The sequence below is a fragment of the Pelmatolapia mariae genome, linkage group LG2, assembly GCF_036321145.2.
Source record: "Pelmatolapia mariae isolate MD_Pm_ZW linkage group LG2, Pm_UMD_F_2, whole genome shotgun sequence".
In the NCBI taxonomy this organism is placed as follows: domain Eukaryota; kingdom Metazoa; phylum Chordata; class Actinopteri; order Cichliformes; family Cichlidae; genus Pelmatolapia; species Pelmatolapia mariae.
This window is the reverse complement of record NC_086228.1, coordinates 26111442-26129840: the sequence shown is the minus strand read 5'-3', so window position 1 is coordinate 26129840 and position 18399 is coordinate 26111442. Positions and strand designations below refer to the sequence as shown.

General features: G+C 41.3%; 2 protein-coding genes across 2 annotated transcripts; one reads left to right on the top strand and one right to left on the bottom strand.

The window, feature by feature from the left end:
- The first annotated feature begins 11 nt into the window (after nt 1-11).
- On the top strand, nt 12-9361 carry ankrd13d (ankyrin repeat domain 13 family, member D). Its single transcript, XM_063496756.1, has 16 exons — nt 12-897; nt 1015-1150; nt 1237-1361; nt 1587-1632; nt 1906-2049; nt 2304-2493; nt 2656-2722; nt 2923-3004; nt 3527-3588; nt 3704-3834; nt 3916-4073; nt 4508-4621; nt 4727-4899; nt 5182-5261; nt 6140-6373; nt 8836-9361. Exons 1-16 carry the CDS (start codon nt 814-816, stop codon nt 8897-8899), a joined length of 1890 nt encoding a protein of 629 aa, XP_063352826.1. The 5' UTR covers nt 12-813; the 3' UTR covers nt 8900-9361.
- A 1165-nt stretch (nt 9362-10526) lies between these two features.
- On the bottom strand, nt 10527-17695 carry LOC134634147 (signal-transducing adaptor protein 1-like). The gene is made up of 10 exons (XM_063483213.1): nt 17594-17695; nt 15841-15912; nt 15569-15685; nt 15383-15439; nt 14576-14748; nt 14302-14433; nt 13744-13813; nt 11009-11111; nt 10762-10938; nt 10527-10645 (listed from the first exon to the last, which is right to left on the bottom strand). Exons 1-10 carry the CDS (start codon nt 17693-17695, stop codon nt 10527-10529), a joined length of 1122 nt encoding a protein of 373 aa, XP_063339283.1.
- Between the last annotated feature and the right edge of the window lie 704 nt (nt 17696-18399).

The window sequence follows — 18399 nt, the reverse complement described above, 5'->3', positions numbered from 1 at the left end:
AATAACCTGGAAATAAAGCGACGCCTAGATAAATAAATAATAAAGAAAAAACTGCCGCTGCGGCTGTAAATACACAGGAATATTTGTACCGGATCGCAGCAGACTGACAGATGTAATCGCCTTTATTAGGCGTTTGCTTGGCAGGACACGAGTGCTGTCCGACATCAACTGTCACCAGCATCATCTCGGATGCCCCAACTCGAGGGACCTGGATGTGAAAGCGGAGTAAAGGCCGTGTCTTGTGTTATTTAGACAGCCCTGCGATAAGAAAGGGGGGAATGGTTGCGGTAGCAGCAGCGGCAGCAGCGGGGGAGAAGCTAGCTAATTCCATCAGCCGGCAATTTCACCCGCTATTTTACTACTTTAAGGACACTGTGGAAAAAATGAGCGGACACTGAGGCGCATTTTCGGCTGTCTTCAATTACGAATAATGGAACACAGGCGCCAAAAGGAGAGGGAAATGATGTTATTAGCCAGTTAGCTAACGTTAGCCCAGCTAGCTGCTAGTTAACGTTAACTACAACAAATTAGTGGGCTGAGTTAGCCTAGCTAACTCAGCCCACTAATTTCCATAGGCAGGTACAGTAGTCGTTTTGTTGCTGACTAACGCTAGCGACTTTAGTATATTTAGTGAGTGGAAGGGTTTTTTTCCCCTTGGTGACACACCTCTTGCATTCAGAGTTTACGATTCCCTGCTGTAAACGAGGCTAGCTAGCTAAGCAGCGGTGCCGATCAGCGCAGCACCCGTCTGCTGTGGTGTCGCTGCAGAAGTCGTAGCTTTCCTGCTGATTAACTCTCAAACGGTCGTCAAACATGGCTCAAGAAGCGTTTCCTTTGCATTATCTGGTTTGGAACAATCAGTACCTGGAGCTGGATCGAGAGCTACAGAAGAAAGAGGTAAGACGGGTGTCTTTGATTTTGTTTTTTGGAGCTGGTGATAGATGGTGGGGGGTTTTTGGCATGTCGAACTGCATTGCGCTCATGCTGCTGCTGCTTGTGTGTTTGGTTTTGCAGCAGGATCTAGAGCGCTTGGATCCGAGAGGGCGCACCCCGCTGGAGCTTGCTGTGTGTCTGGGCCACCTGGAGTCAACCCGGGTGCTACTCAGGCACTCTGCAGACCCTACACATTGCAACGCACAGGGCTGGACCAGTAAGTGCTCTTCTGCTTCTCTGTTTCCTACCCTCAGGCTACTGAGGGAAAGAGAAACACCCTCTGTTAATAAATGCATGTTTCAGTCTTGCAGGAGGCAGTGAGCACGGGGGACCCTGAGCTTGTACAGCTGGTGCTTCAGTACAGAGACTTCAAGCGTGCCACTGAGAGACTGGCGGGCATTCCCGAGCTGCTCAGCAAACTAAGACAGGTAGATCCATCTGGTTGCACAAATGTAATCTCTTGGGTTTTACACCTGACCCGTTGAACTGAGACAACCCTCATCAATTCCTTGGTGCCTGGTTGAAGATTGATGGGGAAAAGTTTAAGTCTGATGTGTCAGTGTATGTTTTTAGCAGCTCTTGAGCTGTATTGAATCTGAAGGCACAAATGGAAGAAGACTTGAGAAGATCTAAGTGTCTTCTGTGTCTTCCAGGCACGAGACTTTTATGTGGAGATGAAGTGGGAGTTCACCAGTTGGGGTGAGTGTGGCTCATTAATGCATATCCACAGAGGTCAGTTTCAGCACCACAAGTAGCTGGACAGCTCCCACAACAGCAGCAAACAGATGTTGTTCAGCGGATTAAAATTAGAGTATCACTACCAACCAGATTATAGCATATATGATTCTCTCATTGATAGTTAATAAATTCATACAAAAATTGTCAGCCAGCTTTTTATTCATTAGGTATTCAAATTGTTTCTAGTGCTACTTCACTGTAACTGCATCTCATCTTCTTCAACTTCCATCTCAGTGCCGTTGGTGTCAAAAGTGTGCCCCAGTGATGTCTACCGGGTGTGGAAGAGTGGCTCTTGCCTCCGTGTGGACACCACACTCCTGGGTTTCGAACACATGACTTGGCTGAAAGGACGACGCAGCTATATCTTCAAGGGTGGAGGTATGCGCTTTTTGCACCTTAGGCCACAATAGCATGCAAGCCTTTTAACTTAAAAACTAACATAGATAGATTCTGAGCTGATGTAGGCCATCCCTGAAAGACTAAAAAGCAATTCTGTTCTTCTAGCTTTGTGATGGCTTTCATTCTGTCAGAATTATTGTCATTTTCCTCTTGCACCTGTATCTTGATTGAGTTTTGTAGGCTCCCTGATTACACAGCCTAGCTGTTTGTGCTATCTGTCCGTCTCTTCTCAGATGATGGGGCAGTGGTCATGGAGGTGGACCATGAGAAGCAGGTCGTGTACACAGAGCCACTTGTGTTGTCCCCTCGCGATGCGCCTTCGCTCCTGGCAGCAATGCAGCCATCTCAAGAGAACACAGCCCAGAGACTCACATCGCCTATTGTCTCCACGCACCTCAACACTCGCAATATTGCATTTGAGCGGTAACATACTGTATACATATACGCAGAATTCTTAAATTATTTCTACACATCTCATTCGTCATGCTTCCGTGCATAAACTCTGAGTGCATCCTCGCAGTTAATCATGCAAGAATATATATTATATTAGCACAATGAGTACTTAATTTGTCATTGTGTGTTTAGGAACAAGTCTGGAATCTGGGGCTGGCGTTCTGAGAAGAGCGAGGTCGTCAGTGGGTATGAAGCTAAGGTAAGTGCGAGTGAGCCCATTTAGTTTTAGATGTATTTAATTATTTATTTCAAACTGTGCTTTTGAATTTAGACAGGCAGAGACTCATACTCCTGACTGTACAACCCTGTTTTATGGTTATTAAAAATAAAAAAAATGTTTTTGTAAAAGCAAACAAAAATGCTCACAGGTGCTTTTCCTTTGTGCGTTGTTGTGTAAAGGTTTACAGCGCTACCAATGTGGAGCTGGTGACTCGTTCAAGGACAGAACATCTGTCAGACCAGGACAAGTCGAGAAGCAAAGGTAACAACGGATACACACAGATACACCTCATAACTGAGGTTTGTATCTTGGACAGATCATGGAGACTGAGAAATGTGATTTTTCACCAATTTATTGTAATAAAATGTTGATTGTTTTAGAAACTTAGCTCTTCATGGATACTTTCCTTAAAGTGGACTTATTATGCTTTTACTTGTTTCTGGTCATATATACACGGCTACAAGTGTGAATGTTCATGTTAAACGGGGTCAAGGTTTTAAATAATAAGTATGAGTAATCCCTCTGAGACTGAAACCGAAGCATCTAACTGCTCAGAATGCTCCATGTCAGATAGATCATCAGTCCATAGGCACAGTAAAAGATAAATAAGGACTATTTTGAACTATGGGTCTTGCAGAGCTGCTCTAATAAAGTGCTGGAATAAAAATATGGGGCTGGAAATTTACAGTCCACTTTAAACAGACCAATCAGAGTAAATTTTAATGGATTTTTGGAGCACTTTTATAGTGATCTCTTTTTATTCCTTTTCGTCTTCCTACTCAGGCTCAAAGACTCCTCTGCAGTCTTTCCTGGGAATTGCTGAACAGCACACAGCTCACAATGGGGTAAGTCTCAACAGCGCCCGTGCATTAACATCTACACACACACACCACCTACACTGCTTTCAGCCTCCTTTAATGAACACTGTTACTTACTGCTCTCTTTCCATATTTCTCTTAGAGCAACGTGTCCCAGTGCGCCAGTCCTCACAACCCCACAGCCATCACAGCTGAGGAATACTTCAACCCGGAGTTCAACTTGAATGGCCGCGACATTGGACGTCCCATCGAGCTTACTAGCAAAGTTCAGAGGTAAGATACACAACGCAAATCCATGCACAGATGTTCATCACCACCCTTATTTCTCTTTTTATTGTTCTGCCTCCATTCTAGGTTTAAAGCAACGCTGTGGTTGAGCGAGTCTCACCCTCTGTCCCTGGCCGAGCAAGTGACACCCATCATAGACCTCATGGCCATTTCGAACGCCCACTTTGCCAAGCTGCGTGACTTCATCACCCTCCGCCTGCCACCAGGCTTCCCTGTCAAGATAGGTGAGTGTGGTTAAAGATATATGTTGTTAGTGGCACTATTTGAATGAGACTTTTTGAAAGTTTGCCAACTTGGCATCATCTCACGGTAGTTATTTTGCAATAACAAGAGCAAGCACCTGTATAAATGAAAGAGGAGAGAGCAAAGACTTTATTTTCTATGTTCACCAGGGTGTAAAAATCACATGTATCAAATCATCGGTCAAAACTGGTTAAATCCAAATGGCAACTGTCTTGTTTAGGGTGTGCAACCCTAGCCTAGCTTATATGAGGTATATAATTATATTAAATATATTAAAGATGCCAGAAATGCAATCACCTCTGAGCTTCCTATCACCTTTTGAGGGTTTGGAAGGAGTTTTATTTATATGTTTTTGCTTAAGTCCTTGTTGGCCACCACATCTCATGTCTGACTGAACTCTCCGTCTGCCTTTCAGAGATTCCTCTGTTTCATGTGTTGAATGCCAGAGTGACGTTCAGCAACCTGTGCGGCTGTGATGAGCCGGTCAGTTCTGTGACGGTTCACAAACCAGAGAGCCCCGGAGAAGCTGGTAACTACTGACCTAACATTTAGTGGTACCTGATACCTTTACGTGACTTTAAATTGACCTGTAATCATTATCATTGTTATTATCATGTACCTTCTCATATCACAGGTCAGGCCACTCCTCCCTTCCACTGTGAGGTGGACCCCTCAGTGTTCGAGCCCCCTCCCGACTACACCACTCTCGGTCCGGGCCGCAGCGAGCCAATGAGGGACGAGGATGACAACCTGCTGCAGTTCGCCATTCAGCAGAGCCTGCTGGACGCCGGCACAGAGAGCGACCAGGTCAGAACAAATCCCCTTCTGGGTCACAGAGCCTTGTTCTTCTTTTCCTTTCAAGACTTTTCTGTTTTTTTTTAATTTTCTCTCAGTTTATTAATTTGCCCTTCTCATGTGACGTTTTACAGCACCTTTTAAAAAACACCGGGTCTTGGGTGATAATACTGTTACATTGTTTTTATCATCTCAAATTCATTCCACTGTGAATCATTTAATAGCTCAGCACAGTCTCTGTGTAGGTTGTTCTTAAATCTAAAGCCAGGTGTAACCCTTGTGTCTGGTTTTCAGGTGACCATCTGGGAGGCCCTCACCAACAGCCGCCCGGTGCCACAGTCTCCCCTGTACGAGGAAGACTCTCAGCTGGAGAGGTGAGCTTATCCTTAGGCTTTACCCATCTTCTTTTCTTAAACTGGCCATGTCCTTAATAATTACTTCAAACATTCTGAGATGGCACACAACACGCCTAAGGACTATTTCCAGCAGATTGTCGTGTTTGACAGTGAGGAGCATAAACCTGGCAGCTGAGTCACTCGTCTATGCAACACATGTTAATGACTGGTCCGTGGACTGTTGGCTGGACATTCTGACTTTTTTTTGTTCTGCAAATGAAATGATGAGACTAAACGTCTGCTATCACCGTCAGTCTGTCTAAATCGTATGCAACACAGATCAGCTGCCAGGCCCAGCTTCAGTTCACGGACACTTTCACGCTGCTCACACTAGTTAAAGGTTTTACGCCTGAATGAAAGAGTCAGAAAACAGCCAGAGATAGGAGAACATGCAGGTAGATATCCTCCATATGTTTTCTCTGGTATTAAACTTTAATACTTACACTTTCTAAGAAAGTGATAACACCTCTGCAACCAAATTTAACAGGCTCTTCTTTCTTGCCAGTGCTTCGCCTCTTCACTATGGAAACAAATGGCACTGATCATATACTTTTCATTCACTTTTTGAAATGTCTGATTAGAAGGTTATGACCTCACAAACTCTCTTGTAGTTGTTACTGTAAAGAAAAATCAGGAAGTTTTAACTTATCTTCCTTGTTGTTATGCAGGGAAATCCCTGGCTTGTGAAGTAACTTAATTACACATTTCTAAATAGAGTTCAGTGATGAGCTTTTTCTTCCCACCTTCTCCTGAGAGCACCAGCTTAAATTTATCCTGTAATGAAGCGCAGCTTGAAAAGTCTCCTGTTAAGAGACCCGTCGTTATTTAACGGTATCCTCATTTCTCTCCCGTCTCAGGGCGATCCAGGAGTCTCTGTCCATCTCACTGGCCAGCAGAGAGGGAGAGGAGATGGCCGACCCCAGCCAGCCCTCTTCTGTCTCTCCGTTGGACCCCACCGCCAACTCCCCGCTCTCCTACAGCACAGTGACCGATCCGCGCTTATCCGCGCACTACGGCGTGGCGACCAGCTTCGACGAGCAGCTGCGGATTGCCATGGAGCTGTCGTGCAGGGAGCAGGAGGAGATGGACAGGTGGGAGTGGAGACGAGATGGATGAGGAAATGAGTAATTTCTGAAATTGTGGGTTTATATGACCTATAATTGTTAGACAGAAGGAAGAAACCACAACAAACAAAAAAAAACCCTCTCACACCTGCTAGAATTTGTAGAGCATACAAAGTATTAGTCATCTTTTTTATTTTTGTTTTAATTTAATGGAGTGTGCACGCAGAGAGTGCCGCCCTCTGCTCTTTCATCTCAAACTCATATTTTGGCAGCATGGTGTGACAAACAACAACTGCGACACTTTGGGGTGTCAAAAATCTCCCAAAAAACAAATGATGCTGACAAATTATTCCCTGCTTAGGGAAGCAGTTGGATTCAGATGGATTCATCCATTCATCTAACCACCCTTTTTCATAACCACGTATCTAATTCAGGGTTACCCATCTGTCACTGGGCTAGAGGCGGGGGACACTGCAGACAAGTTTCCTTGCTCTCACGTGGCTGGAAACATTAAAAATGTTTTAAGCTTGAAAAATAAAATATGAAAAAAAGGAGAGGAAGATAATGAGGGATAAAATACTGCTTGTCAACACCCCATTAATGCTACCCAGCGCTATCATATAACTATATCAGCCTTCAGCTGTAGCAGTCTAATTATTTCTGGTGTTAATGGCAGCTCATAGTTCAGCTGCTGTTAAAGAGGCCCGATTGAACCTGCAAACTATTAGCTGTACAGGCAGTTTAAAAGTGTCTTTATGAAGCACGAGGGCTTTCATCAGATGTTAAATGCCCAAAGTGAAAAAATCAGTCCACTGAACGAGCAAAACAGTGGAGGGCTGTGGGGGTCACTTCTCATTCTGCAGTCTTGTCAACTTCTACGGACACAATTTTATAAAATAAAGGTGAAAATTAAAAAATTCTGACCCAGGTTAGGACTCACGACCACTACTCGTGTATTGTTTTCAGACAGTCATCCTCAGTCATCTCTGCTGAGTTAATGCACATTTAGCAGTGAGGTACTCTTCCATCCTCCTTTGTGTCAGATGGTAATGAGTTGCAAATTCGGTGTAAAGTCACGTTGCTTTTGGTGTCTTTTGTTTGGGGAGGTAACCTGATTAAATATGTTCACCCGTTCAACAAAAAATTCATTTTTATTAGTGCATTTCTTGATTTTCATAATTCATGTGCGCTTCAGCAAGAACTGTGCAGTTTTCTTAGATTGACAACTTTTTTTTTTTCAGCTATAGTCCTGTGAGAAACGGAGTACACCATGTGATTGAGAAGCTTGTAGAAACACCTTTCAGTATAAATAACTTGACCTAATTATTTTCTACATCAGTCTCTCACGTCACGCTTCTTTACGACATTGCTTCAGTTCATCGAGGTTTGCAGGGTTTCTCTTAATGCCCTACCACAGCATTTCAATCAGGTTGAGTCAGCCATTCTGTTGTGACAGATGGCCTCACATTTGACTCTAGAATACTTTGGTATACAGAGGAGTTCATAGTCCACTCAATGACTACAAGGTGCCCAGGCCCTGTGACTGCAAAACAAGCCCAGATCATCACCCCTCGTCTGTCCAAAGGACATTGTTCCAAAAGTCTTGTGCTTTGTTCAGATGCAGCTTTGCAAACCCAAGCTGTACTGCCATGTGCTTTTTAGAGAGAGGAGGCTTTCTTCTGTCAGTCCTTCCAAACAAGCCACATTTGTTCAATCTTTTGGTGTGTTGGTGTTGTTCCTGCATCATCAATACTAATGTTGCTCCAGGATCAGCATCCCAAATGGCCAGGGAGCATTCAGTCAGCATTAGCCAAGAAGTTAATGCTTTTAAAACATGAGTAACCTAAATTTGGCTAATGGCAAACCTAAGTTGATAATATGTTCTTGTGTACACTGATTAAAGAAAAGAGTTAAAATGTTTACCGTTTGTTCCGGAGGAAAATTTAATATAAACAAACCCCCCACTCCCACATTGCAAGGCTATGACATCACAACAATGTGCTCGATCCCTTTAAAGCCAAATCATATTTGTTAAGTGAGTTTTTGAGATTACATCACAAGTTTGATCTCCATCCCCTAACCCCACCCCCTGAAAAACCCAAATAAATTGCAGGAGATATTTGTATGGAATAAATTGCAAAAAATATTATAAAATATGATACAAATTTAAACTCATATATGCAAATTAATATTTCATGTTTTTTAAATTTCATCAGAAGATTCACCAAATACTCCATTGTTAAAAAACTGGAATTTTCTGACAATTATCTTGTGATTCATGCTTTGAAGGGTTAAGATGATGCAGGAACACCTACACGGGGATATCAAATAACACCACTTTACATTTAACACTACTTTAACACACTATCAGATTACACTTATAACACGATCCGAACAGCCTTTCAGACGCCTTAAATCTGAGAACAAAGTCATCTTAAAGTGATGATACTGTCAGTGTTCTGACAGATGAACTTCTTATTTTGCTACAGGAAGCGTAAGGAGGAGGAGGAGGAGCTGGAGAGGATCCTGCAGCTGTCACTCACCGAAAAGTAATGTAACACCGACAAGGGCAGGCGGAGGCAGGTCTACATTAGGGAACAATCATCTTATTTATTCTGTTTTATTTTTTAAATCCTGAGATGTTAACTTATTACAGATATTTTATTTGTATTTCTCACACGAAGGCTGCTACAACAGAGTGTAAAGGACCTGAATATAAGAAATGTGAAACAGGAAGAGACCGTTACTCTTAAAAAACAACAAAAAATAAACACTATAGTCAAGGAGCGAGACGAAAAGGGATAGAGTGTTTGGTTTTCTTTTTTATTGAATATTTTTCACAGTCTTGCTGTCTTTACTGGGTAATGAATGATCCTTAAACTTTAAACCTATAACATGATCCACAATAAAGATAAAAAATAAAATAAAAAAGTGCAATCTCAATGGAATAACTTATAAAACTATAACATTTCAAAAGTTTATGTTGGCTTACTCCTGTGTGTGGAAAATAAAAAAAAAAATAACAATGATCCTGGATTGTGTCTGTGTGTTGTTTTTTTTTTTGTTTTTTTTTAAAATTTATTAATAAAGAATAAGTAGAAACATCAGTTTTCTATATTTACAATTTAATTATACATTGATCCGAAATAAACAAGAGTGCTTTAAGCTTTTATGTTTCTTTCTTTCTTTCTTTTTTTTTTTACACATTTAAACATGAATAACAGGCAGAAGCTGAGACAAAAACCAAAGCTAATCCGCAAAACCTATTCATGTCATTTTGGCAGTGAGATTTTTGACATCAGAGTCATCACTTTTCTTTTGTGAAAATAGTCATCAATCAATCAGTAAATCAAGAAAGCACTCAGCAGAGTTGGAATCATATTCAACCCCAGTGACAGCGTTTAAGCTCACTCTTACAAAACTTATTAAAAATACAAAAATGGAGTACAGTGATGCAATGTTGGACATGTAAACAATCTTTCATCAAGAACATATTAAAGACGTTCACTGATAATCTTACAACTTTCCAATGTCAAAATCTTATCTAGAAATTGTCCAAGCTTTTTAAAAATATTCTCGGGCTCTCAAACATGTTTCATCCTCATGCTCAGACCCTCCTGCTTCTGGTATTATTACTTTAGCTGTGGCGGTGTCACTGATGGCCGCCCTCAGCCCAGTCTAAACATCCTCAAACATCCAGGGCATGACTTTTCATTCATTAACATTCAAGTTCCCGAGTGGGTTGATTACGTTGGTGAACCCTCAGTGTAAAAGTTCCAATATGGATCCACCCACAGGTACAAAGATTTGAACAAACATTTAATCTTTTACAAAGTTTTTGTGACTGACTACGGGATGAAATGTTCTGCTTTTTTATTGACACCCCTCAGCTGGATTGCAATGACGGGTGCAGACATTAGTGGTCACCGAAATAAACACAGAAATCCTTTTGATCATCTAGCACCATCCGCTCATTTGGTCACAATATTTAAGCAACGGTCCAAACTCTCCCATCTTGGAGAAAAATTAATAAATTTCGTTTAAATAAAGCAGAATTTAGCCATTTTCACCGTGAACATAGTGATCTCTGAGCTGTAGGTAAAAGTTTAACGTTATACTTGTCAGGCTACACCAGTCCCTACTTCACGCTGTCGGTTTCTCGGTCGTCCACCGTGCCGTGTTAGATTGTTGTTTTTCCATTCAGTTTTGTTTCATAAGGGGAGACTTTCTCATCAGTCGAAACATAGATGTTTTCTCTCCGTTGTTTTAGCACTCTCCTGAGCTCATCATCCAACTGAGCTGGTTTAGACAAAAGCATTCAAGTCATTTAGACTTGCTCTTACATTTGCCTTGATTTAACCTTCTGCCCGTTTGCTTGTTTGTTTTGTTTTTAAATCAACATTCACTCTGCTCACCTAGATTCAGGCTGGAGTCACTGGGATCATCAGGAATGACATATTCTCCCTCATCAGGCTTGTTTGGCAGAATCTCCTCTTTGGTCCGTGACCGCAACATAGGGGGCACTTGTGCCTTTGGTAGTGGTTTAGGTGCACGTGGGGTTGTGTTGAGGCACTTGGGAGCTGGTGACGCCTCTATTGAACACAATCTGTGGTTAGGAGTTGCACACTTCACTGTAACCATTTTTAAAAGCAGTGCTCTCACCAATCAAAGTGTCGTAGGGCTGAGATGGAATGAAAGGACAAAGCCGGTACTCTGTTTTTTCAATGAAGTATTTTAGAACATCCTTCAGGGAGCTGACGGTCACCTACAGAGGACGTGTGAAAAAAAGCAAAAGATAGACTCGGTTAATGATGCTCCCCTTTGATTTATCAGAAGTATCTGTCATTCCTCTATTACAGACAGCAGATTTTATGACACTTCTACAGCTTATAAAATAGTAATAAAACAACGATAATTACAGGCGGCCTGTTTAACATTGTAAAGCTTCACTGTTCTGCTGAGACTTGCAAACTGGTAATAATCTGAACTTTGTGCTCCACAGAAATGTACTACATTGCCAAAACCTGGACTTGAACCTAGGACCCTCAGATCTTTGGTCTTTATTAGCTCTGCAGTTTTATTGCTCTGTGCAGTAAATTACATAATGATTCTCTGCAGCATTTATTAATCCTGTGTCCTTTCTGTAAGTGCATTTTGCTTTTATATATATATATGAGTTTTTGGTCATCATTTGATCAACATCTGATAATGTCTCTGATTGGACCAAGTGGCACTATTTGAAAATAGACTGTTTTTGGTCAGGTGACGGGTCACAGTGCTCTCTCTCATTCTCCATGCGTACATTGCCGAAATAGCTCAGTTGGGAGAGCGTCAGCCTGAAGATCTGAAGGTTCCTGGTTCAATCCTAGGTTTTGGCATTATACATTTAATCAGAGAAAGGATGATAAAGGCTTAATAACACCATAAAACTGAACCACAACCTCTGCCTTTTAAATCTGACGTGTATCCAAACAGGTTAAATGTTAAAAAAAAGCCTGAGAGGACATACTACCCTCTTAGCAGATGTTCAGTCCGGTGCTCTCCCACATGACTACCAAATTCAAGCCATTTACTCAGTTAAAATTACTTGGCACAGAAAGTAAGGAAATTCGTGTTTGATCAATAATTTCTTTATTGGAACAATAGTTCTTGGCAATTAATCTTATACTGTTGAAAAGTCTGTTTATTTCCCCTTATTTAACCAGTAAATGGTTTAGTAAGAGAAATGCATTTGTACATATGTACACTCCTGCCTTTCCTTCTCTCCTGCTCCCTCCTCATATGCCTTCCCTTTTTCCTCTTCCTCTGTCTTTGTGCTAACAGTTGTGCAGTTTCCACTGGCACTCTGTTGGTCAGCAGCACCTGGGTGATGTCAGTTACTGAATCACTTGCCTTTTTTGGTGCAAGTCTTGGATGCTTGGTGATACTCCAGTGCTCTCCAAAAGTTGATTCTGTTCATCTGGACGTAGCGTTTTGTGGGAGAAACGTTTCGTCACTCATCCAAGTGACTTCTTCAGTCTCAGCTGACTGCAGGTTTCCCCAATCTTATAAACAGTACATTTGCATAATGACTGAAACCAGCCCAGTGAAAGAGTGACACAAACAGAGTAACATAGTGTACGCTGTTAAGTGCCAGAAGGATTGCCAGGACTTATACATCAGGGAAACCAAACAACCTCTGGCGAAGCGGATGGCACAACACAGAAGAGCTACCTCGTCGGGCCAGGACTCTGCAGTCTATTTACACCTACAGGCCAGTGGACACTCTTTCAATGATGAGGATGTACACATCCTGGACAGGGAGGAACGCTGGTTTGAGGGCGGAGTCAAGGAGGCCATTTACGTGAAAAGGGAAAGACCATCTCTGAATTGAGGAGGGGGCCTAAGGATACATCTTTCGCCATCTTACAATGCTGTGATTGCAGCCATTCCCCAACTCTCTGTGAATGGTACTCATGGCCATTGATCAGTGGTCTTTGATCAGTGGGTTTTGGTCAGTGGTTGTTGATCAATGGTCATGGGAATTTGCATAATTAAGATTAAGGAACTGACCTCCCAGCCCATTGTTCCTTCAGTGGGCTGGTTTCAGTCATTATGCAAATGTACTGTTTATAAGATTGGGGAAACCTACAGTCAGCTGAGACTGAAGAAGTCACCTGGATGAGTGACGAAACGTTTCTCCCACAAAACGCTACGTCCAGATGAACAGAATCAACTTTTGGAGATTTACTTACCTGGATGATTGAGCATGCATCAAGACCCTAGTCCAGTGCCGAAATAGCTCAGTTGGGAGAGCGTCAAACTGAAGATCTGAAGGTCTCTAGTTCAATCCCAGGTTTCGGCATTGTGCTTTGATTAACTGATTAATCAATCTTTAAAAAAGGTGAACTACCTTCTCTACATCCATGAATCTAAACAGAATTGTGTATGTGGGTTTCCCCAGTAAAAAATCTGGTTTCATCTGAAGTTAATCCCATTTTAATTGTTTTTCCTGTGAGTTTCTAGGCATGGATCATGACTTAAAACTAGCCTGAGGTTTGTTCAAGTGAGGCGAACACACAGCTCCTTCTGCTGAACTTGTTTGTTGCCGAAATAGCTCAGCTGGGAGAGCGTCAGACTGAAGATCTGAAGGTCCCTGATTCAATCCTGGGTTTCGGCATTGTGCTTTGATTATGTGGATTATGTGTTAATGCCATCAGGTAAATGTCTCTTAACAACTTACTAAGGTATTGATCCGAAACCAGTATTGTTAACGACACGATCAATCTGTCCACCTCTAATTTCACTCATTACACGCTCATGATTCTTCTTTGAATCATTTGTGCTCCTGTGGCTTTGAAGGAAGTTTATGTGTAAATGCTATAGCTGAAATATATTCAGAGCCTGTAAGGACTTACTGGTGTCTCCAGTTCAATGACAAATCCGGCGTTTATTTGGGTCACTCTGTAATTCTTCATTACTGGCCCGCTGAAACAGAAGAAACGTTGTGATGATTATATTACAGTTAAATTCTTCACAGTGTGTTTTTGCTCAATGTGTTTTCACTGAGCAAAGTTCATATTATGTTCCACCTTCTGTCTGTCCCACTTAATACTGTTTTTATCGTCAGTTAGTTCCTGGTGAACACTTGATTCTCTGTGTCCACGTGTCAGATTTACCAGTAATAATAATAATAAGGTGAATAAATTGTTTGTTGGCACCTTTCAAAGCACTCAAACTCACGTCACATTACAAAATTAGCAGGAACAATATTAAAATAGTTCTAAAACTCAGTAATATATATTATTGTAAGAGATATAAAACAAGATATTTATAGCTGATGTGCTGATGAAATCAGTCAGTACAGGAGAAAATTTATAATACAAAAAGATTAATGGTTAAAATTCAATAGTTATTTATAAGCAGGTATTCTGCATTCAGTGGTGTATATCAGTGGTTTGAATAGATTAGCAGACCTGGATGACACTTGTCTGAGGGTCAAGGCGTAGTTGTTGGGCATGGTGGACGGGCGAAGGATGATGCTTCCACACTCTGGGTTTTCCTCTAGCATCTTCTCAGCTTCCTTTCGAGTCACATCAAAGAAACACCTACAGGATTCAAAGGAAAAAAAAGGAGGCACACTTTTATTTATTGTATTTTAACTGTTTTGAAGCACTTTTTAAAGTCTATCTGAGAAGTTTCTGAACCTACAAATGATCAGTGTTTACACAAACAGCAGACAGTGCTTACTCAGCAATCTCAGAGCTCAATTTGTCTTTGGATGGCGGGCCTGAGAGGAAACCTGGTCGAGGTGGGAGCGGTGGACGTGACGATGGGGATTTTCTTTTTATTTCCTGAGCGAGAACCTCCTTCAGCTGTAACACCTGGCCAGGCATCAGCTGCAGCTTACTGGGAAGCTCCTTCTGCAAGGAAACACGAGCTCGACCTCAGTACCATTCAGATCATCTGTAACATGTTCAAAAATATATCCTGATATATTTTAAAAATATATAAACATTTATTCAAAGGCCACTTTATCTGGCACCTTGCTCATTTACACCAATATCTAATCAGCCAATCAAATGGTAGCAACTCAGCACATTTTAGGCATGTGGACACAGTCAAGATAACCTGCTGAAGTTCAAACTGAGAAGGAAAAAAGGGGATTTAAGTGACTCGGACTTTGCTGTTGGTGCTTAATGAGCAGGTCTGATTATTTCAGAAACTGCTGATCTTTTGGGATTTTCCCATATAGCTGACGGCTCATTACAACTAAGGCAGAAGAGCATCTTTGAATGCACAACACATCCAATCACAAAAGACAACACCAGGCGTTCAGCTACAAACAAGAAACTGAGGGTCATCATCACTGAACAGAAAAATGTTGCCTGGGTCTCGATTTCTGCTGTGCAGTAATGATGCGAAGGACTTCAGACTTTATTTGTACCAAGTGAACACTATTTAAATACCACTGTCTACATCACTGTGTGTGTGTAATATCCTGTATAAATGGAAATAATTGTGCTGAATCAATTAGATCGGTGTGTGTTTGCTCACCTTGACCACAGTCAGGATGAAACCCCTCCACACCTCTCCCATGTCTGCACTGTCCATCTACACGCACACACACACAGTTGATAAAAAGCTGGAGCGATGTATAGTATTGATCCATCCAGTGATTAATTATAAGATTAGATATTAGATGTAATTGGATCATTTGAAGTGAGTTTTATCACAACAGACCTTAAGTTGCACCTTCTCTGTGCTGAGGCTGAGGGTGAACACAGTGGGTTCCTTCTTCTGATATGGAGAGTCTGACTCCATCGACTTCAGCTGGTCCAGGTCCAACTTCTCTGTATACTGAGAAAAAAATCAGGTCAGTGCTCCCAGCACTTCTTTATTGCCCCTCAAAGGTACTTCCTAATTCTTGGAATTAAACAATCCACATATTTTCAAAAGATGATTCAGGTAATTAGTCAAGCGCACAATGTGAACAAACATAGGTGTTTGCTTACCGTATCCTGTGTGTCATCTTTGTACAGAAACAGCGAACACCCACGGAGCTCTCCATAGTATTTCTTGAAATCCTGAAAGTCATTTAATGAACACATCAGGCATTTAGATGCACACTTAAACTACTTACACTTGACCTGTTTCAGTTTTTCAGCTACGCAGTCATGTGGAAAACTATGCACACTTCGTGATTCGGTATCTAGTTGCTATCTGGACTTTGACTGAGCTACTGCAGCACCTTGATTCTTTTCTCTTTTCAGCCATTATTTAGTAGATTTGGTGCTCTCCATTGTATAGTTGCATGACCCACTTTTGCCACGTTTTAGCTGTCAGACAGATGGCCTCACATTTGTATATTTAGTATTAAGAGAAATTCACAGTCAACTCAGTATCTGCAAAGTTCACAGGGCCTGTGAACTTTGCAGATACCTGTACCGCCATGTTTGCAATCGGTATGAGGTGTTTGTGCTGATATGTTGTGTTTGCTTTTTCCAAACGTGTTGCTGTACATTATCTCCAAACACTTCTACTTTGGTCTCATCTGTCCAAAGGACGATGTTTCAGAAGTCTCGTGGTTTGTTCAGATGCAACCTAGCAGATCAAAGCTGTGCTGCCATGTTTGGTTTAGTGAGAACAGAGGCTTTCTGCTGGCAACCCTTCTAAAAATGCACTACTTGTTCAGTCTTTTTCTAACTGTTCTGGTGTAAACTTTAACATTTAACACGCTAACTGAGGCCTGTAGAGTCTGAAATGTAGCTCTTGGTTGCTATTGAAATTTTTCTGATCTTGATGAAACGTCGACTCCTGGATAGATTGTCTTAAAACACACCTGAATGGTCCAGACTAGCAAACTGCTAAAGGTCTTGCTGATGATCAGTTCATCAAGTACATTTGATTCACAGCCCATGGCTGCCTCTTGCCCTCTTAACTCCTGTGGAAACAATAAGGATGTGGCTTTTCGAAAAATGCTCTTTGTCACATGATTGTATTTACACTTATCTAAAGGCTGTAAGATAATTTACAGATGAGGTATTTACATACAAACCTCTATGTCTTGTATATTTATTGTTGGATTACCATTATAAAATATGATGCACCGTCAAAGCCGAGCTACTCACCCACCGGTGATAAAAGGTGGTTAAATTTAGTCCCCTCTCCACAATAAGGCAGTAACAGTTTACGTCAGATTGAAACAACTACAGTCAGCCCAGATTACATTTGAATAATAATATCAAAAATTGCTTCTCTACATTTTTCATGCCATTAAAATGTTTTACAGTTATAAAACCTTTCCGATAACCAATAAAACAAACTCATAAAAATGTGTCCTACATAGTTCATGTGTACCACAGCACTGTGTGTCTGCTGAAAGTCATGACTGCATGAAGAGTACAGACATAAAACATTTTTATGTTTTTTGATGGTGAGTAACACAAAATTTGCTTTGTCTCCACTTTCTAAAGTAGTCCAAGAGTAATCAGATTATGCTACACAAATTTATGTAATCTAGTGGATTAATAATCAAATATGTAGCTTGTACTCAGTAATCAACATTACAGTGCAGTGCAGTAAGACCCAACTCTCTGAACTACAGCATTAAAATACTGTCAGTCAGTATAAGTGATTTAGTAACAGGCAGACAAAGCTAATTCTCCATTATGAGTCCTTACTTTTGATAGACTTTTGCAGCTTTTGTTTGGTTTTTCTCTTAATTATTTACATTTCCTCGTGTTTATTCCCCACATTCGTTCTTACCTTGTCTTTACTGTGTTTCTTCAGCAGGTGTCCGGAGTAGTAGAGAGGCAGGGCTGTGATCGTCTCCCTCCTCTTGTGGACAACTCTGGGGGGCACTGACATTGTCCAGTAGTCTCTCAAGTCAACGTCTTCTTCTGCCCTGGTTTGGCTCAGCTTATGTCTTACAGTGCAGTCACTAGTCAAGGGCGAACTGCTGAGTCCTGGAAACGCTTTATTCTGATTTTGTTTCCTTATGAGGCTCTGAAAACGGGTATAAATTGAGACTAGGCGTCCAAAATATGAGAGTTTTGATCACGAGGCCATAAATGTACAAAGATCAGCCTTTCTTTCCCCCACCTTCAGCCTCAGCACTGTCCTCTCCCTCAGAATGAGGAAACGTTAGTAAATATATAAAGAAGGAAGTAGCTGGTGTTATAAGAACTCTCATACTAACTTGTGCTTTTGTACTTTGGACCTGAGCATATCCCTAAAAAGCTTTACACCACAATAAATTATGCGCGTGCGCGCGCGCACACACACACACCCACGTTCACATCAGTTCAAAGATTATTTCAGTTAACTACACTTATTTCTTGGAGATTTATCATAACTTTAAACCTAATAAATTCTTACCTAGAATTTAATTCAAGTGTAAAAGGGACTGCAAACAGATTCTGAGGAATTCACACATACACACGCATGCACAAGCTCTTAATATTGCAAGTCAGCTTAATATTTAGATTGAACACACGATTAAAGAAGATAAGCAACACTTGTTTAAAAACATTCGGCAGGATTTGTCGTGTGAGAGCTGACACGGCGTCATG